The following is a 25776-nucleotide window of genomic DNA, read 5'->3' as shown; positions in this document are numbered from 1 at the left end:
CCCCTCTCTCCTCCACTCCTTCATCTCCTTTCTTCCTCCTGCTCCCTCCTCCCTCCTCCTCCCTTGGCCATCAGCTAACTTCCACTCCCCCGTCCTAGACCAGGGGCAGCTCCCATTAGCCTGAAAGGCTTTGCCAAGCTCAGGGCCTCACAACCTCGGGATTCTTGAGGACGATACCTGTGCCACACCAGGGGCGCACTCCCTAGTCCTTGAACCAATTCCCTATTCTTAAGAAGTGGGGTGGAGAGAGCATCCCTGGAGGAGACGTAGAGGCAAGATGTGGAGTTGGGAAACACCCATGGCCTCCCTCTTGGCAGGTGAACCGACCACTGACCATGCGGAAGGATGGTATCCAGACTCGAAACCGCAAGGCATCTGGAAAAGGAAAAAAGAAACGGGGATCGAGTCTAGGAGGTACAGGAGCAGCTGAAGGGCCAGCTGGCAGCTTCATGGTGGTGGCTGGGGGCAGCAGTAGTGGGAATTGTGGGGAGGTGGCCTCAGGCTTGACATTGGGCCCACCTGGCACTGCCCACCTCTACCAAGGCCTGGGCCCCGTGGTGCTGTCAGGGCCTGTTAGCCACCTCATGCCTTTCCCAGGGCCCCTGTTGGGCTCACCCACAGGCTCCTTCCCCACAGGCCCCATGCCTCCCACCACCACCACTGTGGTGGCCCCACTCAGCTCATGAGGGCACAGAGCATGGCCTCAGGGCAGGGGTTGGTGTCCCTCCCCTCTTGTAGCCAGATGTCTGTCCAACCCAACCCTCTGGGCCCCAGACAAGCCTTGGCGTGGACATTCAAAGCTTTTGTAAAATAAAACCACCAGAGTCCTGAAACTGAATGTGTGAGTCTGTGTGGGACTAAATAAAGAACAGTGGTGGGGGGTTGTGTATCAGTGTCCGTGATTCTTTGATGACAGTGTGTGGCTGCCGCGTATGACCATGTGAGATGGCACGCAACGCTTCACGATTGTGACAGAATATGTGACACCGCGTGTGACGGCGTCCAGGTTGTATGAGACAGCACATGCAGCCACACGTCGTGGTGAGAGCTGGTGTGCAGCGGGCAGTAGGGATGAGGCTGTATGAAACGATGTGCGTGACTCCAGATGCCTGCAAGAGGCCAGGCACGGGTGACTGTGTGAGCAGACGTGGAGGTGTGCCCGTGACAGCGTGTGCTGAGGAAACACATGGGGTTGTGCACCACTCGGGGTGACCTTTGAGACAGCACGACAGCATATGCACTGGGCACAGAAGTGGATCCATACACATTTTGGAAAGTTGAACAAGAACTACTGTGTGACAGTGTGTGAGGCATAACAGTGTGACCGTGAGGGTCTGCGTGTCAGGATGTCTCTGTGGGTCTGGTGATGAAAGTATTTCTGTGCAAGTCTGTGTGTGTATGTGAGCGTATTTTGTGGTGTGGGCCATGTCAGTGTCTCTAAGTGGCTGACAATGGGAGCAGCCCTGTGTACACATATTTATTGAAGTGTTAACATGTATAGTTTCAGTTGGTGTAAGCTAGGGACCCTCTTCCAAGGGACATTAGACATGCTGAGGACAGGAAAGGGAGGAAGGGGTGGGGCAGGAATGGTAGCTGTCAAGAAGGTCAGAAGGCCAGTATGGGACCATGAGGTTGTCCATGGGCCTTCCTGTCACTCATCTCTTATCTCTTTCAGCCCAGCTCAGCCTGCAGCCCTGTGGGAAATGGTAGAGAACGAGAGGGGTAGATTAGGAGGACAAAATAGCCTCTGGGGGTGATATTTAGACCCTGGAGGTCGGGGAGCTCCCCACAGTACCATCTCCCTCCCCAACGCACCTACTCACCTGGGTAAACTGCTCCCCCCAGAGTGGCATCTGTACTTCCATTTAACAAACGCTTCCACAGAAACAGTCACCCAGTCAGGTGACATCCTAAGCCAGACAGGTTAAGTGGTTCACCCGAGGCCACACAGCTGATGGCACAGGGTTAGCCAGGCTCCATGGCTCAGGCTTCCCAACGGCTCCTAACAGCAAGCAGCGCCTTTAACTGAGTGCTCACTGTGGGTCGGCAATGCTGAGAGGCTTCAGTTGCTTTAGTTCATGAATACCTGAAAAAAAAAAAGACTAAGGAAAGTACACTCATGCTCCTTTTACTAATGAAAAACTGAGGCTCAGAACTTGCCCTGACCACGCTGAGTTTAAGAAGTGGATTTTAGATGGGCGACCCTCCCCTACCAAAGTGAGCCTTGCTCACACTTAACTGGGCTGCTTCTCTTTACAGCTTCTCCCCCTGAAGCCCCAGAGGTGGGGACTGTGGGCCCGCACATCCTGAACACAGTATGCGTGAGCAGCTGTCCTCAACAGAACAGCACCCCTTCAGCAAGTCACCACACTAGCCCACTCGAGAATCACAGTAGTCCACACTCCTTACAGGAGCGCGCCCTGGCCCTGTAAAAGCCTCCTGCCTGGCTGCCCCATGGAATCCCAGCCCTCTTACCCTGGAGGAGCCCCTGTCTTCGTCTTGAACAGAAACCCCTCTCAGGGCACTTCCCTGGTGGTCCAGTGGCTAAGACTTCACGCTATCAATGCAGGGGGCCCGGGTTCGATCCCTGGTCAGGGAACTAGATCCCACATGCATGCTGCAACTAAGAGTTCGCATGCCACAACTAAAGAGCCTGCATGCCGCAACTAAGGAGCCCACCTGCTGCAACTAAGACCCGGTGCAACCAAATATAATAAATAAATATTTTTAAAAAAGAAACCCCTCTCAGAACCTGTGTGGAAATGTGCCTGGCCCCACCTTGTTCAGGAACCCCAGTCCTCACTCCCTATAAGAACGGGTGCCCTAGCCTGGTACAGGAATCTGGTTCTGGAACTCTAAGGGAAACCTTTCTCTAATTATCAACAGGAAACCCATCCTGAGTCTGGACAGGAACACCAGCCCTCACCTTGCACAGGAGTAACCCCAGTCCTCCCATATGGCACAGGAACCTATGCCTTACTCTGGTTAGGAATCTCTGAGCTCACACTGTAAGGAAGTCCCTGTACCACCCCTAACAGAAATGCCTGTCTTGACCCTTTCCCCAAGCCTCAATCTCTTTATAGGAATCCTGTCTTGACCTTGGACAGGACACCTCGTCCTCACACTGTACTGGAGCTGTGCCCTCCAGGTAGCATTTTTAAAATACTTTGCTCACAAGAAAATCTAGTGAGTGTAGAAAATCTAGACTGAGTGTAGAAGCCCTTGCCTCCACGGTTGACGACTCCTGACGATGTCACTCTGCACAACAATCCTGATCTCGTGACCCACCCCGTAGAGTACGAAGGAACCCATGGACTAACTCTCAACATGAACCTCAGTCTTGAACTTACACAGAAAACCCTTTCCTGACCCTGTGTCAGGGACGCCTGTCCTGACCCTCTACTTTAAGCCCATATCTCATCCGATACAGGCACCTATGGCCTGACCTGGCACAGGACTTCCTTCCCAGACACTGTACAGGGCTTCTCATCCTCATCCTGTGTTAGCTCCATGGCCCTGACCCTCTACAAGAAGCCTTGAATACAACTGTACTGGAACTTCTGACCAGACTCTCTGCAGAAAACCTCTTCCTGACTCTCAACAGAAATCCTTAACTTGACTCATTTATAGGAAACTCTTACCTGATCCTTTACAGGAACTCCTAACCTTCCCCTCTGGAAATACTCTCCTGACCCTGCACAGGAAGCCCTGTGACTCTCTATGACAGCCCCTGCCCTGGGCTTGTCCCAGAAGCCCCACACTCACCCTGCATAGGAGCTACTGTCCTGAGCCAACAGTAGAAACACTAACTTGAATCTCTGAAGGTGACAGTGTCCTACCTCTGCACAGGATCTCTGTCCTGACCCTGCGTGGGACCGCCCTCTGAGTCCCAGCAGGAACTTGTGTCCTGAGCTGGTACAGAAAACCCCGCTCTCACCCTCCACAGGAACCTCTGACTTGAGAGACATCCAAGAAATGAACCAGTATAAAAACACCTGGAGCTTCCCTGTGTGTGGGAGTGACATATCACACTTCCAGGCCTGGCCCCTAGAAGTCTCTCACACAGTCCCCCACTTTCTCTTTCCCCATCTACCTGCTGAATAGTGAGAACTCCAAGGGCTCAGAGGAGAGCAGAACTGCAAAATGGAAGTTGCCTGGGTCCATGAATGACCAGTAATAAATATTCACAGTGGATTCTGTATGAGTAAGAAACATGTATTGGGGCTTCCCTGGTGGCGCAGTGGTTAAGAATCCGCCTGCCAATGCAGGGGACATGGGTTCGAGCCCTGGTCCGAGAAGATCCCACATGCCGCGGAGCAACTAAGCCCATGTGCCACAACTACTGAGCCTGCGCTCTAGAGCCTGTGAGCCACAACTACTGAGCCTGAGTGTCACAACTACTGAAGCCTGCGCGCCTAGAGCCCGTGCTCCACAACAAGAGAAACCACTGCAATGAGAAGCCCGTGCACCACAATGAAGAGTAGCCCCCACTCGACACAACTAGAGAAAGCCTGTGCACAGCAATGAAAACCCAACACAGCCAAAAATAAAATAAATAAATTTATATAAAAAAAAAGAAACATGTATTTGTGAAGCCCAAGATTCTGGGTTTTACAGCAGCTAACATAATTCAGCCCAATTAATAACAACCTCTTGACTGAACTGGACATGAACACCTAATCCTAATATCTATATGAACACAGATCCGAACCTGTACAGAAACACCTGTGCTCACCCTGAATTGGGCTGCCTAATTCTTCATAGGAATCTGTCATGATGCAGTCTAAGGAGCCCCATCCTGAATTTGTATGGGAACCCCTAGTCTGGAGCTCCCTAGAAACAACTGGTCTGCCCTGTATAGAAACCCCTGCTTAGTTCAGTAGAGGAACAACACTATAGAAACTATAGGAATCCCTATCCTCACTCTGTCCCGGAACATTTGCTTGACCCAGTACAAGAACACCAGAAATGACCTGACCCTGTCCATGAACCCCTGTCCTCACACCTCACACAAAAGGAATACCTCTCCTCAGGAAACATGTAACCTCTGCACTCAACCTGTAAAAGAATCCCAGCCAGAAAAAGGAAACCAAAGACTGACACCCTACAGCAGGGATCATCAAACTATGGCCTTCAGGCCAAAGCTAGACTACAGCCTGTTTTTACATTTTTTAAGGGAAAGAAAGAAAATAAAGGAGACAAAGGGGAAGGAAAGGGAGGGGAGGGAAGGGGAGGGAGAGAAGAAGGAAAAGAAAGAAAGGAAAGCAAAGAAAGAAAGGGAGGGAGGAGGGGAGGGGAGGAAGAAAGAAAATGTCACAGCAGCAGTACGTGGCTTGCAAAGCCTAAAATATTTACTATCTGGCCCTTTATAGAAAAAGTTTGCCAACCTCGGCTCTACAGGAACCTTTCTTCTGACTATACAGAAAAAATAGGCCTTGGCCTTTACAAGACTTCCTACTCTTTTACTTTGCAGGCATCACACCTCAGAATGTTCCTCAGTGTGTATCATTGTATATATGTTTTCTTTGGTGTATCTGGAGGTTTAAAAGTCTTAGGGCTGTGACCCTCTTCCACTGGGACAAAAAGACACGTTCAGGTAGAAAAAGAGTGGAAGGGAAGAGAAGGCTGGAACTGGGGTTTGCAAGAGGGTAAGAGGGCCCGGCTACTGGGCGGCGGGGCTGTCAATCTGTTAGTTAGTCAGCGATGCTGAACCCCAGACCGCTTATCTCTCCCTCCCCAGCCTACAGCCCGGTAGGAAATGGTGAAGAATGAGAGAGGGAGATTAGGAGGACAAACCGGCCTCCTACGGGTCTGACATTTAGGCATTTAGACACAGTGTGGGGGGGAGTTCGGGGGTGGTGCACAGTGGCAACTCCCCCTACCCCCTAGGCACATACTTTCTATTACAGCTTGGGGGCAGAGGTGACCCAGTGGAGGGAGCCGACAGGGAGAGCCGCCGCCTAAAGAAAAACTCCCCTCCTGAGGTCCATTCTGGCTCCGGCACTATAATTACCACAATTTTCCAGATGAGGAAACTGCAGCCTAGAGATGCTCAGTAACTTGCTCAAGGTCACATGGCTAAGTCGCATAACCTCAGTTTCCTTATCTTCAAAACAGCTTTAAGGAACTACCTCATAGAATTGTGGCCTGCGACAATGCCTGTCACATATTACTTGCTATCATCACAGTTATTTGCCTCTACTAAGACTCCTTCCGCTCCACCATTCATTTTCCCGGCAGAATATTAATAGCTAACATTTGGTGAGTGCTTCCTGTGTACCACCTTAGCGAATATGAACTCAGAAAATCCTCACATTTATTAACATCACCACTCCCATTTTGGCCGCCACCAGCCTTGTCCACTTCCCACCGCGCTCCAGGCCCACCAGCCCGCCCTCACTACGTCATCACGGCGCGTCCCGCGGGAAGCCACTGGGAGGAGAGAAGACGCCCCTTTCTAACGGCCTTGCTTGCTTGCACTCTTGAGTTAATCGCACGGTACAGTTGGCGCCGGTCCGGAGGGCTCCTAAGGTAACACTTGACAGGGACGGAGGGACGGCGGCCATGGCCGCCAGGACGACAGCGGCGGTGGCTGGGGGAGGGGCGAGGTTGACCCCGAGCGCATCGTCCAGCCGCTGGCGCGCGCTTCATACAGACGCAGCACGGCCTGCGACGCCAGCTCCCGCGCAGACCCGCAGTTTGTGAGTTCGCGGGAGGTGTGGCCCGCACGAGGGGCGCGGCCTTGCGGCAAGACCCCCAGTGTGGGAGGGATTGGGGCGGGCTGTAGAGAGCCCCGGCCCAACGGAAAAGAGGGTGCTCAGGGAATTTTGAGGCGTAAGCCAAAGGCGGAGTTTGAAAAAGGGGCTGCGCCCGCGTCGACGGCGGGGGCGGGAAGGGGGAGGGGCTAGCGGGAGGTGGCTCGGAACTGGCTGAAGGAGCTTGGTGAGGCGTTAGGGATTGGGCCTGGGTAGGGGGTGGGGCCTGGTGGAAGGAAAGGGGCAGTCCCCTGAGGAGCTGGGCTTGTTGAAACGTTAGGGGCGGGATCTAGCCAAGTGGAAGGTGCCGGTCGGGCCGAAAAGGGGTGGAGTTAAGTGGATCGTTAAGGGTGGAGTCGGGGCCCTGGCTGGGTCTGGCTGAGTGAAAGAGTGGGTGATTATCCCGGGAGATTGGCTGGAATGGGCAGGTTTGAGAAGGGGTGGGGTCTGGGCGAGGCTTTGAGGAATGAAAGGGTCTGGGAATGGGGCTTGATAGAGCGGAAGGGGCGGTGATTAGCTGGAAAGGGAAGGCTCTAGAACGGACTGAGCCAGGGGGTTAATTGCTCTGTGAAAGGGCAAGACTTTGAAAGGAGAAAGAATAGTGTTAAAGGGGTGGAGCCTAGTGGAATGGGCGGGACCAGGTAGAATGGACACCCTGCTGGAGGGAGAGAGCCTTCAGAGGCAGAGTTTAGAAGGTGGTGTGGAATAGATAGCAAAAGGGATAGAGACTAGCGTAGGGGGCGGGGCCTGGGAAGGGCTGGGATGTAGGGTTTTCAGGGCGTTGGGCCCTTTCAGAGTCACCTCCACCCCACCCCCAAGAAACGCGTGAGGGGTGAAGTCTCCCCAGCCATGACCTCCACCGGCCAGGATTCCACCACAACCAGACAGCGAAGGAGTAGGCACAATCCCCATCCCCCCGCCCACGACTCCAGCGTCACCTCGGTGAGACCCCAGACCTCGGTGAGGCCCCACACCTGCCCTGATGAGGGGGAGGGGGAGCAGCGGACCGTGCGTTGGACTCTGACCCTTCTCTCTGTTTGGCAGAAGCGAGGTGTTAAAAAGGGTGCCATACTCCGCTCCAGCCCCAATCTAGCGGAGGTAAAGAAGAAAGGCAGAATGAAGAAGCTTAGTCAAGCAGCCGAGCAAGACCTAGTCGTGGGGCTGCAAGGGCTGGTGAGAGGGGCCTGGCCGCAATTTAACCTCCTGTGACAATCAAAACCCTGAGCTTCTCCATCCTGGACAGTGTGGGATGCTCCCTCTGACTCAGGCCCTCAGTGCATCAGTCTCTCCCATTTTTTTTCCTTGCAGGATCTGAACCGGGAGGCCAGGACACTGTCTGGCACTGGCTTGGTGTTCGATGAGCAGCTAAATGAATTCCACTGCCTCTGGGATGACAGGTGAGGCTGGCTCCTCCAGGCCATACCCAAGCCATACAAAGACAAACACTTAGAGCCCATTAGAAGAACGAATCCTGTCTTAATCTAGCCTAGAGAATGGAAGCAGATGATTTAGGGAGATGGGGCTCAGGCTTGAATGGGTTGTTTTCATTTAGTCAACAAACATTTATTGAGTGCCTTCTGTGTGCCGGAGATGGTGATACAAATGTGTCAGACAAGACCGACAGGGAGCTGACAGATGAGTAGGAGAGCAGGTCACTAAACCGCCATCAGCAGTGTGAGGTGTTTAATGAAGGAGGACCTAAGACCAGAGCTTTCAAGAGTGTTTAATAGAGGACCCTAGACTAGCATCCAGGGTTCCCAGAAGGATTCCTTGAAGAAGGGATGTTTGTGCTGAAATGGAAGAATTACACTTCCCATTCAGTCACACATTACAATCCATCAGCAAATTCTTTTGGCTCTGTGTTTGAAATGTATTCAGTATCTGACCTTTCCTCACCGCCTCCACTGCCACCACCATCATCACTCACCTAGACTTGCAGAGGCCTCCCTGTTTCCACCCTCACCCCTGCTGCCTGTTCTTCACACAACAGCCTAAAAAAATATGTACGAGATGATATTCTCTCTCTTAAAGTCCTTCAAGGGCAGGGCGTTACCCTGAAGGTAAAGTTCAAATTCTTCATCCTGGCCTCTAAGGTTCCATGTGATCTGGCTCCATATCACCACGGTGACCTCGTCAGCCAATCCTCCCCCTCATTCGCTTTGCTTCACTTCACACACACTGATCCCCTTGCTGTTCTTCCAACATGCGAGGCACTCTCTCATCTCAGGCCTTTACCCTGGCCAATCCCTTTTCCAGAGATTCATTTCCACCTACTTGTCTCCTAGTTAACATTCACATCTCAAGGAGACCCTCCGAGAGGACTTTGCCTAGCCACTCCCCTTCCGCCACACCTGAGCATCAAGATATTCCTAGCCCATGCCGTTGTTTGTCCATTATTATACTTATGTGTTTACTAGTTTAGTATCTATCTCCCCTATCCCAGTGGAAGACTCAGGATGGCAAAAGACTTCATTATTGAATACATATCTACCGTCTCCTGAGGCGCTAGGGACAGGCAGTACACAAAACAAACAAAACTCCTGCCTTTGTGGAGATTACATTTTAGAGGAGGGAGACAGATAGTAAACAAGGAAAAAGCAAGTGATAAAGTGTGTTAGAAAGAGAAGTGCTGTGGAGAAACACTGAAGCGGGAGGGAGAGTAGCAGAAAGTGCAGTGGAGGGGACTCTTCAGTTTTAAATACGATGATCAAGGAAGGCCTTACTATCTGAGCAGGGATCTGAAGGAGGTGAGGGAGTGAGCTATGGAGGCATCTGGGAGAAGATTGTCCTGGGCAGGAAGAAGAGCTAGTGGAAACGTACTTGGTTTGACTGAGGAACAGGGAGGAGCCCAGTGTAGGAGAAGCAGTGAGTGATGGAGAGAGCAGTAGGAGATAGGGGTCAAAGAGGGGATGGGGCAGGTCGTCAAGGGCCTTCTGGGGCATGGGGAGGACATTGGCTTTTACCCTGAGTGAGCTGGGAGCCAGGAGAATTTTTTTTTTTTTTTTGCGATACGCGGGCCTCTCACTGTTGTGGCCTCTCCCACTGCGGAGCACAGGCTCTGGACGCGCAGGCTCAGCGACCATGGCTCAGGGGCCCAGCCACTCCGCGGCATGTGGGATCTTCCCGGACTGGGGCACGAACCCCTGTCCCCTGCATCGGCAGGCAGACTCTCAACCACTGTGCCAGCAGGGAAGCCCCAGGAGAAGTTTTTGAGTAGAGGAGGGACGTGACCTGATTTGAGTTTTAACCAGTGTCTGGGCTGCTGTGCAGAGAAAGGACTGTTGGGGGAGCAAGGGCAGAAGCTGGGAGGCCAGCTGTGTGCAATAGCCCAGGCGAGAGATTATGGTAGCAGCAGTGGGGGTGATAGGAGAGGGCCAGGCTCTGCATATATCATGAGAACAGAGACCAACAGACGCCAGGGATGACTCCAAAGTTTCATGCGTCAGCAGCTGTGGAAGGGCAGATGGGGAAGATGTGCAGAAACAGATGTGGTGCTCACCAGTGTCATATATATCTGTATCTATATCTGTATTTGTATCTCTGTCAACCCAGCTTCCCTGAAGGCCCTGAGCGGCTCCATGCCATCAAGGAGCATCTGATCCAGGAGGGCCTCCTGGATCGCTGTGTGTCCTTTCAGGTGAGTCCCCCAGCCGACATCCTGGGCAGAGGGCAGCAGCTGGTGGGACAGCCTGAGCCTTAGCACTTTATTCCTCATGTCTCCCCAGGCCCGATTTGCCGAAAAGGAGGAGCTGATGTTGGTTCACAGGTGAAGGCTTAGGGGCCTTGTAGGGATGGGGAGGAGGCTGCCCTGGGCCAACCAGGGCAGGCCAGATGCTTTGGGAAGGAATGTCATGGGCTCTGTGGTCTTGGGCAAGTCACTGAGCCTTTCTGAATCTCAGTGTCATCACCTGTAACTTGGGGGCTAGTAAACATGAGCTCCTCAGGAGGGCTTGATATGTGTCGGGTGCTTAGAATGGTGCCTGACATATCATCAGTCCCTGATGAGCTCTTTTTGTTATTATAATCTGATGTGTAAACAGATGATGGATATGTGGACAGATCAGGGGGTTCCCCCAGGGGGCTGAAGGAACCCAGAGTAAGAGTCCTGATGTGGTATGGCTCAAGGAAAGTTAGTGTGGCAGAGGGGGTATCTTAGCTGAGCTTTAAGAGGAGAAAAAGAATGAGTCCCATGAAACAGAAGGCTGAGGAAAGGGAGATGCAGACAGCTGGAACTGTCTGGTCAAAGACCTGGAGGTACTGGGCTTCCCTGGTGGCGCAGTGGTTGAGAGTCCGCCTGCCGATGCAGGGGACACGGGTTCGTGCCCCAATCCGGGAAGACCCCACATGCCGCGGAGCGGCTGGGCCCGTGAGCCATGGCCGCTGAGCCTGCGCGTCCGGAGCCTGTGCTCCGCAACGGGAGAGGCCACAACAGTGAGAGGCCCGCGTACCGCAAAAAAAAAAAAAAAAAAAAAAAAAAAAAAAGACCTGGAGGTAGGATTTGATGTGGCCAGAGTAGAGGGCAAGGGTTGTTACTGGAAATGAGGCAGGCTGGGGAAGAAGCAGGGAAGGTATCCTACATCCCAGCTATTCCCTGGATTGACAGTTGAGGAGGCCTGACTTGTCCAGGGGTTTGGTGCATGGAGGACTCAGCTGGGAAGGGGATAGGGCCCTGGTTCAGGGCCAGGGAGGGAGGCGGGCCCCTGAATCCCATCCCCCATCTATGTACCCAGTCTAGAATACATTGATCTGATGGAGACGACCCAGTACATGAATGAGGGGGAACTCCGTGTCCTAGCAGATACCTATGACTCAGTTTATCTGCATCCGGTATGGATGAGAACTGTGAGGGCAGAGGGTGGTGGCAATCCCGGGGTCCCCCATCCCTACATCCACCCCACCTTGGAGCGGGGCAGCTGAGTGGACAGGGCTGCTATCTCCCTCACTCCCTCTCTGGCTCCCCACTGTCTCTCCAGAACTCATACACCTGCGCCTGCCTGGCCTCAGGCTCCGTCCTCAGGCTGGTGGATGCAGTCCTGAGGGCTGAGATCCGGAATGGCATGGCGATCATCAGGTAGGACCCACTAGCATAAGGCTTTTTTACTTTACAAAAAATTCCTCTCTCAAATGTAAAAGGTAATGGTATGGGAAGTATATTCACATGGTTCAAGAATCAAATGTTAAAAAAGGTTGGGGGTCCGGTACAAGTAAAAGTCCTCCCCACCCCCGTCTCCAGACACCTGCTTCCTCTCCTGGAGGCAGTCGCTGTCACCAACGACTCTTGTGTCCTCCCAGAAATAGTCTGTGCCATTCATGGAATAAATACCATATTTTGTTGATTCTAAGATGTATATTTTTTTTCATATTTGAAACATCTTGAAATCCAGATGCATCTTATAAACAACGGTGTCTCAGAATTCCTTTGGCAGCATTTTCTGCTTTGTTATTGGCATGTAAAATCACAGTACATCTTCTCATCATTGGCATCTCAGAAGTGATGAAATGCAGAAGACGTAGCTTTTCTCCTACCTCCCCTTTTTTAGCCACAAATTATGGTAGCACTCGACACACTCCCTGTATCATGCGTTTTTCACTTATATATCTTGGAAAGCTTTTCTCTTAACAGTGTATAGCCTAGACCCATGTAGAACGCCATTATACAAATGCACAGTAAGTTAACCTGCCTGCTACCACTGGGCATTTTGGTTCTCTCCAATCATTTGCTGTTTCCAAAAAATGCTGCACCAAATATCATCCATTTATAAACATGTTATTTCACCCTTTTTGTTATATAGGTTGTGGACTAAGTCCCCAGGAGCAGAAGGACTTGGTATGAGGGTGTATGCATTGATAATTTTAATGAGCATTATCAAATTTCCTTCAGAGAGAGAAGAGTAGACTGGGGGTGAGGATCTGAGGGACCCAATTACTCAGTTCCTGGCAGATGTGCAGGCATCGGCACTGGGGGAGTTGGTGGTCCAGGATTAGAGAGCAGGGAAGAGTCCATCTCTGAAGAGGAGGACCCCTCACCACCATCAATCTGTGGCCTTCCCTGCCCTTCCCAGGCCTCCTGGACACCATGCCCAGCACAGTCTCATGGACGGGTATTGCATGTTCAACCACGTGGCTGTGGCTGCCCGCTATGCTCAACAGAAGCATGACATTCAGAGGTCAGCAGCAAGCAGCAGGGCGGGTGTAATGAGGGTGGCACAGGGTTGGGTATCTTGGTCTAGGCACTTCCCCCAGATGCTCCTTGATCTTCTTACATAGTGCCCCCCTCTCTCTCACTCACAGGGTCCTTATCGTGGATTGGGATGTGCACCACGGTCAAGGAACACAGTTCACCTTTGACCAAGACCCCAGGTATGCCCGGAGTACCACCCTAGATGCTAGACTCCCAGCCACCCGCCACCTTTACAGGCGCAGCCAGAAGGGGCCCAGGAGGGAAGGGGAAGCATTCACATTTGTTGGGCCTGCCCTGGCAACAGGCTTGGTACTGCCCTCTGTGTGTCTGCTGTCTCTTAATTTCACTCTGAGGCAGGGACTGTTGGGTTCCCCATTTTACAGATCAGGGAACTGAGGCTTACAGGTTAAGAGGTCATAGAGAGAAGAAGTTGAAGAGACGAGATTTGAGCCTACAAATGCTTGGAGATCTCGTTCACCAATTTATCCTGGAGCTGGAGTGAACCTCAAATTACTACTTTATGTTTTCCGATTATGACAATACTGCAAATTTTATTTCTTTAAAAAATTAAAGGGAGTTAGTTCCCTGGTGTCCTAGTGGTTAGGATTCCGGGCTTTAACTGCCTCTGCTGGGGTTCAACCCCTGGTCGGGGAACTGCGATCCTATAAGCCACATGGCATGGCCATAAATCAAACAAAAAAATTAAATATCGAAACGTCTAAAGCAGTGAGTCTCCTGTAATTCTTATCACGTCAAAAGTAACTGTTGATAGTTACAGAATTTTTCCTGTAGATGTACGAATATTCATCATTATCATTATTATTATTAACATACTACCACTACATTTTCTTCAACAACTTGCTTTTTGCATTTAACAGCATGGTTTGGACACCTCTCCATGTTAGTTCCTCTGAAAAGCATCTTGTTCTTTGTAAGAGCTGTACAGTGTTCCATTGTATGGCTATACCTTTGGCCATTTAACCCCAGGACGTTTATAGGTCTTCCTAGTCTTTGCTCCACAGATAATTCTACAGTGAATAGTCTGGTAAATATATAATTTTATACTCCTCTGAGTATATCTGTAGGATGAATTTCCAATTCGTCAGAGGGTCACTGTGCTTGAAAGTCTAGAATCTAGTGCCAGACTTCCCTCCAGAAAGAGAACCACCTTACCCTTCCTGCAGAAAGTGATTGAGCCCATCCTTGTCAGTAGGGGACACTACTAAATAGTTGCTGTTTTATCCAGCCTTTTATTGAATTGACTGCATAAATTCCACTTATTCTCATGGTTCCTGAGCTCCTGTGGCCCATTATCTAATCTAGGTTGGTTGTTCTCCAGACATTGCTTTATTATTTTCCACCATTCAGTGTTGCTGACAGATGTCTAGATGTCAGTCTGATTTTCATTCCTTTCCGATATATTTTCCTCTCTGGGAGGTTTTAGGTTCTATTATCCCTGGTGTTGTGAATTTTCACCCTGCCCCTCATTCTGCTTACCAGTGGTAGATATTTTGCATCTGAAGACTCATGCCTTTCTTAAATCCTCAGAAGTTTTCTTCTATTAGATTGTTGATGATTTCTTCTACTGTGTCCTCTCTGGTCTCTCTGTTAGTCAGATGTTAGACTTCCTGGGTTGATCCTCTGTGTCTCTTATTTTTTATCTCATGTCTTCTGTCTCTTTTTTCCTTTTGCTCAGTGTCCTGGGAGATTTCCTCAACTTTACCTTCCATTCCTTCTTTTAAGCTTCAAGAGCACTTTCTTCCTCTCTGTGTTTATGCTCTACTAAGCTTTAGTTTAGTTGTTTTCCTTGTCTTCATAATAGTATTTTTTTTTTTTTTTTTTTTTTTTTTTTTTTTTTTTTTTTTTTTTTTTTTTTTTTTTTTGCGTTACGCGGGCCTCTCACTGTTGTGGCCTCTCCCGTTGCCGAGCACAGGCTCCGGACGCGCAGGCTCAGCGGCCATGGCTCACGGGCCCAGCTGCTCCGCGGCATGTGGGATCCTCGCGGACCGGGGCGCGAACCCGTGTCCCCTGCATCGGCAGGCGGACTCTCAACCACTGCGCCACCAGGGAAGCCCCATAATAGTATTTTAAGGGCTATCCAATTTGTCTCCAGCCAGGACCCTCCTGATGGAGTTAAGAGATTGAGAGATGGGGACCTGGGAGATTGAAGGTCATGGATAGATTTTTTTCATTTATACATTCTTATTCATAAAGAAGAATGCATTGAATATATTCACAATTCTTCATATCTATGCATATAGTCATATATCCACAAAATAACACAGCTATTGCCTCCAGTGCACTTTTAAAACGAAAAAGAATGATTAATGACATTAAGGAATTCTTGTTATTATGCCTAAGAAAATTAACAAGAATTCATTTAGTAAACTAAAGCTTAGTAGTTAAAAGAAACAAGTAAATTTAGTGAATTGGTTATTCAGTGAATTGGCTATTCAGAATTGATTTTGTGAGCATTGACCTGGATCTGTGCTTGACTTCTCCAGAAGGGAAACCTCAGATTGTCTTGGGTGACTTCCCAACCTGTTCAGCATGGGAGAGGGCCTGCTGTGGCCCCTGGAGCCTCAGACTACTTTCCAGAGATGTGTTGAAGTCTCTAATTGTCTGACATCCTTTCTCCCACTTTCTGTCTTCCTGGGTTGATATTTGTTTAAAATTCCTTTGCTATCTTTTGACTAGGATTGTAGGATAATGAGGAGGTATACCTGTGCTATCAGTCCACCATTCTTTTACTGGAAGTCAGTTGAACTTATTTTAAAATCTCCTTCTATTTGCTTTATAAACTTAATTTCCTGGGTGTTAGTTCTTCTGTTTGTTGACTTTGGTGGCTCTCTTGTGGGGTGGACTTTCTTCAAATCTTTTCTTTATTCCTATCTTTCCTGATGATAACATTTATGTTCTACTGTATGTTTATCTGTTAGAGTCAAAAGTAAAACAGTCAAAAAAAAAAAAAAAAAGTAAAACAGTCATCTCCCATCTCCTCAAGACCAGAGCTTTCACATGGTCTTTATCCCCCAATTCCAAAAATCCTTGTATACCAATTGCATTTAATTTCACAACTGTATTATCAACATTTATTAAAATGTGACTGTTAAGTTTGTCTAGATTTATTGCTTACCACTATTTCTTGCATTTCCCTAAAAAAGGAAAAAAATGCTGCCTTAAGTCCTTTCTGGAACAAGGCAGGGGGTGGATGAACAGATGGATGGAAGGATGGATGAGAGATACTCATTTTGATCGCCTCAGTCAGAATCAAGCCCTCCTACTTGGCTTACTATCAGAACATATACCATTGTGTCTTTTCAGTATCTGTTCTGTGTCAGCCCCCCTCACTGCTCTGAGTGCTCAGTTTCTCACCTAGAAAATAGAAGAAATAGTAGAGGTAGCCTGTAAGGTATTGGAGACAAGGAATTGCCCCCTCACTGGCCTCATGGAGCCCCAGCCAGCATCCCCACTCCAGCTCCACGTACAGAACCAAGTCCCACCCCTCCTAACCCCTAGGCCCTGAGTCTCCCCACTTCCTTCAGGGAAAATACTAAGCTCCCTAGCCTTGCCTGGCGTTCTTTTCAGCCTTAGCCGGCTCCCGCCAACTAAGAGTCTCATGCCTCTGTGGGCCTCCAGTGTCACAGGGTTTGTCCTGCTGGTGGCTGGGCAAGCATGATCTAGAGTCCCCCACAGGGTCAGGAGCCCTAGGGGGTGGGATAGACTTGATAGCTCTCAGGGTGTCAGAGCTAGAACTGGGTGGGCACTGAGAGGGGCAGCAGTGTTTGCTGAGGGAGCAATTTCAGTAAGAGAGCAAATGAATGAGTGAGTGAGGTAATGGATAAATAAATGGAAGAATTAATGCATGAGAGGATGAATAAGCTGGCAACTGAATGGAAGAATGAATGAATGTATGAATTAAAGAATTCATGGGGAAATTAATGAGAGAATGAATGAATGGTTGAGTCAACTGTGGTAGCTGTGGGTTGGGGGTTTCTGGGGGGACCGATTCCTCAACCCGCACCTCTTTTTTTTCTCTGCCTCTAGTGTCCTCTATTTCTCCATCCACCGCTACGAGCAGGGTCGGTTCTGGCCCCACCTTACAGCCTCCAACTGGTCCACCACAGGTTTTGGCCAAGGCCAGGGATACACCATCAATGTGCCTTGGAACCAGGTCAGTATCTGCCCACCCTTTGCCCCCAAAATGAGGCCCACCCCTGCCCTTCAAGGCAGATGGCAGGACGTCCCCATCATGCCTCCCTGTCTGCAGGTGGGGATGCGAGATGCCGACTACATCGCCGCTTTCCTGCACGTCCTGCTGCCAGTTTCCCTTGAGGTCCTGGGGGTCTGGGGTGTGTTGGGGCAGAGGCGATGTTGAGGGAAGGGCCGTGAGGGCAGGTGGCCTCATGTAGTTCCTTCCCTCTCAGTTCCAGCCCCAGCTGGTCCTGGTAGCTGCTGGATTTGATGCCCTCCAAGGGGACCCCAAGGTAAGGCAGGTGCACTGGGATGGCAGGAGGGCAGAAGGGGGCCGCACAGAGCAGGGCTGACCCTCCTCGTCCCTCCAGGGCGAGATGGCCGCCACTCCGGCAGGGTTCGCCCAGCTAACCCACCTGCTCATGGGTCTGGCAGGAGGCAAGCTGATCCTCTCACTGGAGGTGAGTGACTCACTTCGTCTCTCAGCCCGTGGATCCTGGAAGACATAAGAACAACTTTCAGTCCTGTCCCAGCAATTCCACTTACTAGCTGAACAACCTCTCCTAAGTCACTCAGCTTCCCTGTGCCTCTGCTTTCCTTATGTAAAATGGTCGTTAGAATAGTAGTAATCATCCCATAATACTGTCCAGCACATGAAATGAAGTCAGCCTTCAAATGCCCTGTTGCTTGGGCTTCCCTGGTGGCGCAGTGGTTGAGAGTCCGCCTGCCAGTGCAGGAGACGTGGCTTCGTGCCCTGGTCCGGGAGGATCCCACATGCCACGGAGCGGCTGGGCCTGTGAGCCATGGCCGCTGGGCCTGCACGTCCGGAGCCTGTGCTCCGCGGCGGGAGAGGCCACAGCAGTGAGAGGCCCGTGTACCGCAAAAAAAAAAAAAAAAAATGCCCTGTTGCTTGACAACACCCTACTCTTCTCTGGTAACATCTGGTTCTTTCCTGCCCTCCCTCATGTGAACTCCTTCTCCCAGGGTGGCTACAACCTCCGCTCCCTGGCTGAGGGCGTCAGCGCCTCGCTCCACACCCTTCTGGGAGACCCTTGCCCCGTGCTGGAGTTCCCTGGCGCCCCTTGCCCGAGGTGAGCCCAGGTGGAGGAGGGGAGAAGTAGGCCCCTCATTACCCACTCAGGGGCCAGTTGGTCACATTTTCCTCTCCCTTGCCCTCCAGTGCCCAGGCGTCTATATCCTGTGCTCTGGAAGCCCTTGAGCCCTTCTGGGAGGTCTTCGTGAGATCAGGTAGTTGTCAGGGAGTGCGCTGGGTGGGGGGTTGGGCAGGGAAGGAGCTGTGGGAGGAGACTCCTCCAGACCCCACTCTGACTTTCCTCGATGCCTTGGTGGGGGAGGGTCAGGCCCTCTCTCACTGGGCCCTGGTTTCAGGCCTCCCACCCCTTTTTAGGTTTGGGTAAACTGAGTTCCAGAGTATTAAGGGGATCCAGGGTGGGGGAGTAGGAGTAGGGTGAATGTGGCCTCCCCATGCAGCTGAGACCCTGGAGGAGGAGGACACTGTGGAGGGGGACGATGTGGAGGAGAAGGAGGCGGAGGGACCATGGCAGCCCCCTGAGCTCCCAATCCTGACGTGGCCGGTGCTGCAGGCTCGCACAGGGCTGGTCTATGACCCACAGATGATGGATCACTACAACTTGTGGGACAAGTATGCAGTCAGAGAGCCGGGCTAAGTGGGAGGAGGGGAGGGAGCCCCCACTTCAAGCGCACTAAGCCCTGCCTCCGACTCCCCCACTCCTAGCCACCATCCCGAGACGCCTCAGCGCATCAAGCGTATCATGCACCACCTGGAGGAGTTGGGTCTTGCCGGGCGCTGTCTCGCCCTGCCCGCACGTCCAGCCACGGACGCTGAGCTGCTCACCTGCCACAGGTCAGACCCCTGTGGCCCGGTTGGGGTGGGGCCTCAGAGCACGCAAGCCACCCTGGGGGCTGGAGCCTGGGCTTAACTCTGTTACGTGGAGCTGCTGCGAGACACAGGAGAGGACGTGGAGGGGGCAGAGTTACCTGGCTGTCCCCTTGAGTGCCCCCTCTGTGCCTCCAGTGCTGAGCACGTGGATCGTCTGCGGGCCACGGAGAAGATGAAGACCCGGGAGCTGCACCGCGAGGGCGCCAGCTATGACTCCATCTACATCTGCCCCAGCACCTTCACCTGTGCGCAGCTGGCTGCTGGCGCCGCCTGCCGCCTGGTGGAGGCTGTGCTGGCAGGAGAGGTGCCTGCACTTTGGGGAGGGGACCTTGGGCTCCAGGAGAGGAAGTCCTGGGGGTGGAGGGTGGGGAAAGAGGCGGCTCTGAGAGGTGGGCCAGGCCTGAAGAAAGGGGGCATGTAATGGGAGGAGATCCCAGCTCACCAGAGGCCTGGCTCCTGGGGAAGTGCACCCAGTGGAATGGGGGCTACAGGCTTGGGGGCCCCTAGCAGCTGGTGGAATAGTAGAGGGACAGGAGAGATGGAAGAGGAGAGGAAAGGGAAGGGAAAGCGGGGAAGGTGGGTGGTCTAATCTTTGTTCCCTGCCCCTCCCCCAGGTTTTGAATGGCATTGCTGTGGTGCGTCCCCCCGGCCACCATGCAGAGCGGGATGCCGCTTGCGGTTTCTGCTTCTTCAACTCTGTGGCTGTGGCTGCTCGCCATGCCCAGGCCGTCAGTGGGCGTGCGCTGCGGTAAGTGCTCCCTGCCCCCACCGCCTGGTGCTTACGCAGCAGGCCCTGTAGTACAGCCCCCAAAGTTACCCTGAACCACCCAAGGGTCCAATTGCCCAGCACTTCCAGAAAAGGACCAAGGATCTAGCCTTTCAGTGCTTACCCAGATAGGATCCCCAGATTGCGGCAACCAGGTGCTTATAAAACAGCATCTAGGGTCCCCTTCCCAGAATTTCTGGCCCTGATGACTATCCCAACAGAAGCCAGGGTCCGGCCTCTGGTGCTTCCTTCAAAAGACCCACAGTCTAGCCCCTGGCACTTACCCATACAAGGCCCGGGATCTGGCCCTGAGCACTTGCTCGGGCCCACAGTGAAGCCCTTAGGACTCTGATAGGACCCACAAGCCTGCTACCCAGTGCTTTCCCCAGGGACCCAGGGTCCTCCCATCCACAATAAATGCCCCTGCATACAGACTCCAGGGGTCTAGTCCCTGCCCTCCCCCAGGGGGCAAGTGTCCTGGGGTAACTGAGAAGCTGTCCCCTCCCTCCTCAGGATCCTGATCGTGGACTGGGACGTCCATCATGGTAATGGAACTCAGCACATATTTGAGGAGGACCCCAGGTGAGGGGCTGCGGCAGGGGGTGGGGTGTGGTCAGGGAGGTGGGCGGGCCATGCCTCATGGGTGCCTCGCTAACCAGGCACATCCCTCCTTCCCACCGTGTTCCTGCAGCGTGCTGTACATTTCTCTGCACCGCTATGATCATGGCGCCTTCTTTCCTATGGGGGACGAGGGCGCCAGCAGCCAGATAGGTCAGGCTGCAGGCACGGGCTACACCGTCAACGTGGCCTGGAATGGGCCCCGCTTGGGTGACGCCGACTACCTGGTTGCCTGGCATCGTCTGGTGCTTCCCATTGCCTATGAGGTACGATTTAGGACGCACGTGACAAGACTGTGTGGGTGGCAGCAGGCGTGCATGTGTCCGATGTCTCAGTGACTGATCCTGTGAGAGGACCTGCAGGTGGCTGCTGTGATGGCTTTGGGGGAGGGTATGTGACTCTGATGGCCTTTGGGTATGTTTGTGCAGTGGCTGTATGTGACTGCCTTCTGTGTGTAACTGTGAGGACTTGGGAGTGTGCGGGGGTGGTCTTGCCTGGGGGCGTGCCTGGCTGTGTACCTGTCCTGTGTGTACACCATCACTAGTGCCTATCTGTGTGTGATGGTGGCCCCATGTGACTGCCATCTCTGTGGAACTGCACATGCCAGGTGGAGAGGGGTTCGAGCACGTGTGAAACTCTGCACGGGGAGCTATTTGTCACTACCGCTGCTCTGTGTGGTGGGTGTGATATTGTACGTCATTGACATTGCTCTCTCTGACAGCCAGTGTGTGACTTTCTGCATGTGGAAGGCTGTGTGTGACAGTCATCTCTCTCTCCTATGGCCTATATACATTTCCCTGACTCTGTGTGAGTGGCTGTAGGTAACTGCCTCCTCCGTGTGTAAACTGTGTGTATGTGTGGCAAATCATGTGTACATGACTAACTCTGAGGGTAGATGAACGTGAGCGCCATCTCTGTGACCTCTGTGCAGACATGCGTGTTCAGATGTGTATGTGTGTCTGTGCACAGTTGGCTGTGACTATCTCTGTGTGTGTGTAACTCTATGAAATAGTATGTGTGACCATGTGCAAGCGACCACCTCCTGTGGGTGCAACAGCACATGTGACTATTGTGACTGTGGTGGTGGCATGTGTATGACTGTGTTTGTGCAGGGGTAGCTGTGGATTACTGTTCCCTCTGAGAAACTGTGTGTGCGTGTGTGACTAGTACTATGTATAGTCTGGTCTGTGTGAGACTGTCTGATTGTGTGTGGGTGTATGTGACTGTATGTGACCATCTTCTGTGTGTGGCACCTGTGTTGTCATCTTCTGTGATGGAAACGTGTGCACCTTTCTTTGGTACCATGTGTGTAAAACCCTGTGTTGTGCCCATGTGTCCCATGTTTGACCCAGGGAGGGGAGTGTGTGCCTCTTGGTCTCACCCTTGGGTGTGTATGTGAGGACATATCTCTCCGTCTCATGTCACTATCTCTTGACATGAGTCTCCACATCTCACAACTCTGCTTCATGACCCTGTCCGTCTGTTTCTCACATCTCCATATCTCTGTATCTCGGGTCTCTAAATCTGTGTCTGATGTGTCCACGTCTCTGAATCTCTCTTGTGTCTCCATGTCCTCCCCTCCCTATTTTCAGGGCTCTGGTCTTGTGTCTCCCGGGCTCCAGGTCCCATGTCTCCATCTCTCTGACTTGCATTGCCATGTCTTCGTTTGTCCTTGTCTGTGTCTCTAGGTCTCCCTGAACTGCTGCCTCCCCACGCCCCCACCCTCATGCTCATGTGTCTCTTCTCTCCCTGCCTCAGTTTAACCCAGAACTGGTGCTGGTCTCAGCTGGCTTCGATGCTGCCCGGGGGGACCCACTGGGCAGCTGCCAGGTGTCGCCTGAGGGCTATGCCCACCTCACCCACCTGCTGATGGGCCTGGCCAATGGCCGCATTATCCTTATCCTAGAGGTAGCTGTCTCGGTCCCTCTTCCTGCGGTGGGAGGGTGGTCGGGAAGACTTGGATGTCCCCACCTGGGGTTGTGGGCACACAGTGGGCATTAGTAATAACACCAGCATTAGCAACTTTAATTGAGCACTCACTATGTACAAGACACTCTTCTTGGCACTTTACGTGCATTATTAATGCATTTACTTAACAAAGCAGCCTTGTGATGTAAGGTCTACTGACCTCATCATTTTCCTCTCTCAAGATCAGGGAAACTGAGGTACAGAGAGCTGCGGTGACTAGCTGGAGGTCACACATTTAATAATGACGGAGCCAGGCCTTGAACCCAGGCAGCCTGGCTCCAGCGTCTTTACTTTTTACCTCTACTTGAACTACCTCCAACAAAATCCTGAGACAAAGGAAATTCACTGACCTTTTGTAAAGTACTCAGTGCCCCCACCCCCTGTGCCTCAGTTTCCTTGTCTGTAAGGTGTGGATGGGCCAATCGTGGAGGGGTGCCTGGCACATGGTAAGCCCTGTGCAAGAGCTGTGGCTTCTTATGGTTATGCGTTGTTCGTACATTAGTTTAACCCACTCAGCAACCTTCTGTGCTGTCATTTGTACTCCTTCACAGATGAGGACAATAAGTCACAGAGAGATTAATTGGCTGGTAAGATGTCCCACTGTGTGCCCAGGCCTGCATGTGGCAGGGCAGGGTGGTGGACCCTTTCCTCAGGTAGCCCAGGTTCCAACCTCAGTGCTGCCTCTTACCAGCTGTTAAGACCTCAGACAAGTCATCTAACCACTGTGAGCCGCAGTTACTTTATCTGGAAAAAGAGCAGAGACTGGGGTTCCTGTAGAGTGTGAGAAAAGAGGGTTCCCATACCAGGTCAGGATACAGATTCACATAGAGAGAAAGACCAGTTGTTCCTGTACCAGGGCAGGGCAGCGCCTTCTGTGGGTAGAGCCAGGGGTTCCCATACTGTGAAGGCAGGTTCCTGCACGGATTCAGCACATGCGGTTGTGAGGATTCAGTGCTTAGAATAGGGTCTAGCACACAGCAAGCACTTAATGAACGTCAGCGCTTACTAATGTTGCCATCAGTACTGTCATTCTTGTGGTTATTATTATCTTGCACTTTATGTCACAATTCTGTCCCCCTCAACAACCACCTCACATAGTGGGCGCTGTCCATCTGACAGATGTGGGTTCTACTTACTTGTCCCCAGTACCTACCCTCCAGACTTGCAGGACCCCAAGGGGAGACTGGGAGGCAGGACATCTCATCTCCCAAATTCCCTGAGGACCCCCCTCATCATACCTTTCCCTCCTCTTTTCCTTAACAAAGGGTGGTTATAACCTGACATCCATCTCGGAGTCCATGGCCGCCTGCACCCACTCCCTCCTTGGGGACCCGCCACCCCTGCTGACCCTGCTGCGGCCCCCACTGTCAGGGGCCCTGGCCTCGATCTCCGAGACCATCCAAGTCCATCGCAGATACTGGTGCAGTTTGCGGGTCACAAGTGAGTGGGTGAGGGGAACTGCGGGCAGTGGGGGCTCAGGGGAGGGCAGGGATTAGAGGTGGGAGAAGGGATAGCACCCACACTCAAGGATCTCCCTTCCATGGTTCCAGAGGTCAAAGATAAAGAGGGACCCTCCAGTTCTAAGTTGATCACCAAGAAGGCACCCCAGGCAGCCAATCCTTTGTCAGCCAAGGGGATGACCATGCCAGAAGGGAACATTCTGGAGGCAGGCACAGGGAAGGCCACCTCAGCAACATCTGTGAAAGAGTCCACTCCAGGCCAGACTACGTCAGAGACAGCTGTGATGGAGTTCACTCAGGACCAGTCATCAGAGACAGCCATGGGAGGAGCTGCTGCGCTGAACCAGGCCACCTCAGAGGCAGCCACGGGGGATGCCACGCTGGACCAGACCACCTCGGAGGAGGGTGTGGGGGGAGCTGAGCTGATCCAAAGCCCTCCAGCCTCATGCACTGACAATCAGACTCCTCCAGCGTCACCCATGCAAGGAGCCACAACCCAGATATCCCCCAGTAAACTGACTGGAAATCTCAGGACCTTGGAACTAGACAAGGCACAGGTAAGGCCCACCACACCCAGGTAGGGGGAAGAAGGGACAAGAATCAGGCCTCCCGGATTCATCTCTTATCTCTGTGTGTATAGGAACCCCCAGAAGAGGAGGAGCTACTAGGAGAGGCAGCTGGAGGTCAGGACATGAATGAGTCAGTACTGATGCATGTCACTGGAGACCATGCTGACACTGACCAAGTGAGCTCTGGGAGAGGCTAGAACAGTGGCTTCCTTCTCATGCCCATTTGTGCCTCCACGTAGGAGCATGGGCTATAGGGACATATAATGGGGAGGTGGAGTCCCTACCTTACTCAGTTTCACCCACCCCCAGGCCATGTTTTACGCTGTAACACCACTGCCCTGGTGTCCCCATTTGGTGGCAGTATGCCCTGTACCTGAAGCAGGCCTGGATGTGACCCAACCTTGTCAGGACTGTGGAGCCCTCCAGGAGAACTGGGTGTGTCTGTCTTGCTACCAGGTATGCAGCCGAGGAAAGGGATAGGGTGGAGGTTGGCGCAGGAGCAAACCACAGGTGGGTGCTGATTCCCCACCCAATGCTCGCTCCCCAACCTCAGGTCTACTGCAGTCGTTACATCAATGCCCATATGCTCCAACACCATGAAGGCTCGGGACACCCGCTGGTACTCAGCTACGCCGACCTGTCTACCTGGTGTTACCACTGTCAGGCCTACGTTCACCACAAGGTGGGCCCTGGGCAGACCCTCTAATGTGTGCACACTCACTCACACTCCCCCCTGCCCCCCCACACCTTTTGTGATTGCATAAGGGGCGAATGGAGACCCTTCTGCATGTGGGATAGGCCAAGAGACAGGGCGGTTGAGGGCTGGAGTGGGGGTAGCCTCCTGGCTGAGGTAGAGGGGTGCTCACTCTTACCTCCCCTCTCTTGCCTCCTCCTCAGGCTCTCCTAGCTGTGAAGAACATCGCCCACCAGAACAAGTTTGGGGAGAACATGCTCCACTCACACTAAATCCCAGAGTGTGCTCCTCTTCTTCACCTTCTGAGACCCAAGATAGACCAGCCTTAGTTCATTCCAAGCTATACCTTTGATGAGGGGTAGCCTCACTCCATCCCATCCTGAAGACCCTTTACAACTCCCCCAGGGTGCTGATTTAAGTGTATATATTTGTAAGAGGACTGTGATCAATTATAGATCTCCCACTGCCTGCTCAAGGGACTCCATCTACTCTGCTCCAGAAGGCAAGAGGAGCAGCTCAGTGACCCCAAGAGGGGGCTGATATAAAGATGATACTTTGGAGGGGAGGGGGATCAACTGGCAGGTATGGCGGGGTTGCATATGTAATAAAGTACAAGCTATTACAAAACTTGGAGAAAGCTTTTAATCTTG

At 52.2% G+C, this 25776-nt stretch overlaps 2 protein-coding genes and 1 long non-coding RNA gene across 16 annotated transcripts in view; 2 read left to right on the top strand and 1 right to left on the bottom strand.

Annotated features, from left to right (window-relative positions):
• GATA1 (GATA binding protein 1) overlaps positions 1-686 on the top strand; it is a 6695-nt gene extending 6009 nt beyond the window's left edge. The window contains exon 6 of the mRNA XM_033849065.2: positions 318-686. Within this exon, the coding sequence (XP_033704956.1) occupies positions 318-686 (369 nt within the window). The remainder of the gene's footprint in view (positions 1-317) is intronic.
• The window catches only part of LOC117310116 (uncharacterized), a 19463-nt gene extending 13011 nt beyond the window's left edge, over positions 1-6452 (bottom strand). For both annotated transcript variants that reach the window (XR_012329280.1, XR_004524364.2), the window contains exons 1-3: positions 6315-6452; positions 1824-2086; positions 178-1694 (exon numbers count right to left, since the gene is read on the bottom strand). This is a non-coding gene — a long non-coding RNA (uncharacterized lncRNA). The remainder of the gene's footprint in view (positions 1-177; positions 1695-1823; positions 2087-6314) is intronic.
• On the top strand, positions 6397-25776 carry HDAC6 (histone deacetylase 6). Of its 13 annotated transcripts, none has more exons than XM_073799277.1 (29): positions 6408-6531; positions 7575-7697; positions 7800-7928; positions 8064-8152; positions 10308-10392; positions 10481-10521; positions 11486-11582; positions 11729-11826; positions 12818-12922; positions 13047-13115; positions 16984-17110; positions 17207-17272; positions 17364-17423; positions 17502-17591; positions 18115-18221; positions 18311-18378; positions 18622-18793; positions 18887-19015; positions 19187-19355; positions 19666-19799; positions 20331-20399; positions 20509-20701; positions 22194-22343; positions 23669-23843; positions 23954-24420; positions 24504-24608; positions 24742-24888; positions 24986-25114; positions 25330-25776. In XM_073799277.1, the coding sequence occupies exons 2-29, from the start codon at positions 7605-7607 to the stop codon at positions 25396-25398; spliced, it is 3432 nt and encodes a 1143-aa protein (XP_073655378.1). In that variant the 5' UTR covers positions 6408-6531; positions 7575-7604; the 3' UTR covers positions 25399-25776. The 13 variants fall into 13 exon arrangements, 11 of the variants coding, with proteins under 11 accessions (XP_033704954.1, XP_073655380.1, XP_073655378.1 ...); XM_033849060.2 differs by having other exon boundaries at positions 7575-7715; XM_033849058.2 differs by having other exon boundaries at positions 6411-6531; positions 7551-7715.

The sequence above is a fragment of the Tursiops truncatus genome, chromosome X (genome assembly GCF_011762595.2).
Source record: "Tursiops truncatus isolate mTurTru1 chromosome X, mTurTru1.mat.Y, whole genome shotgun sequence".
NCBI lineage: Eukaryota > Metazoa > Chordata > Mammalia > Artiodactyla > Delphinidae > Tursiops > Tursiops truncatus.
Note: the sequence above shows the minus strand (reverse complement) of the source record. Positions and strands in the feature narration are given on the sequence as shown.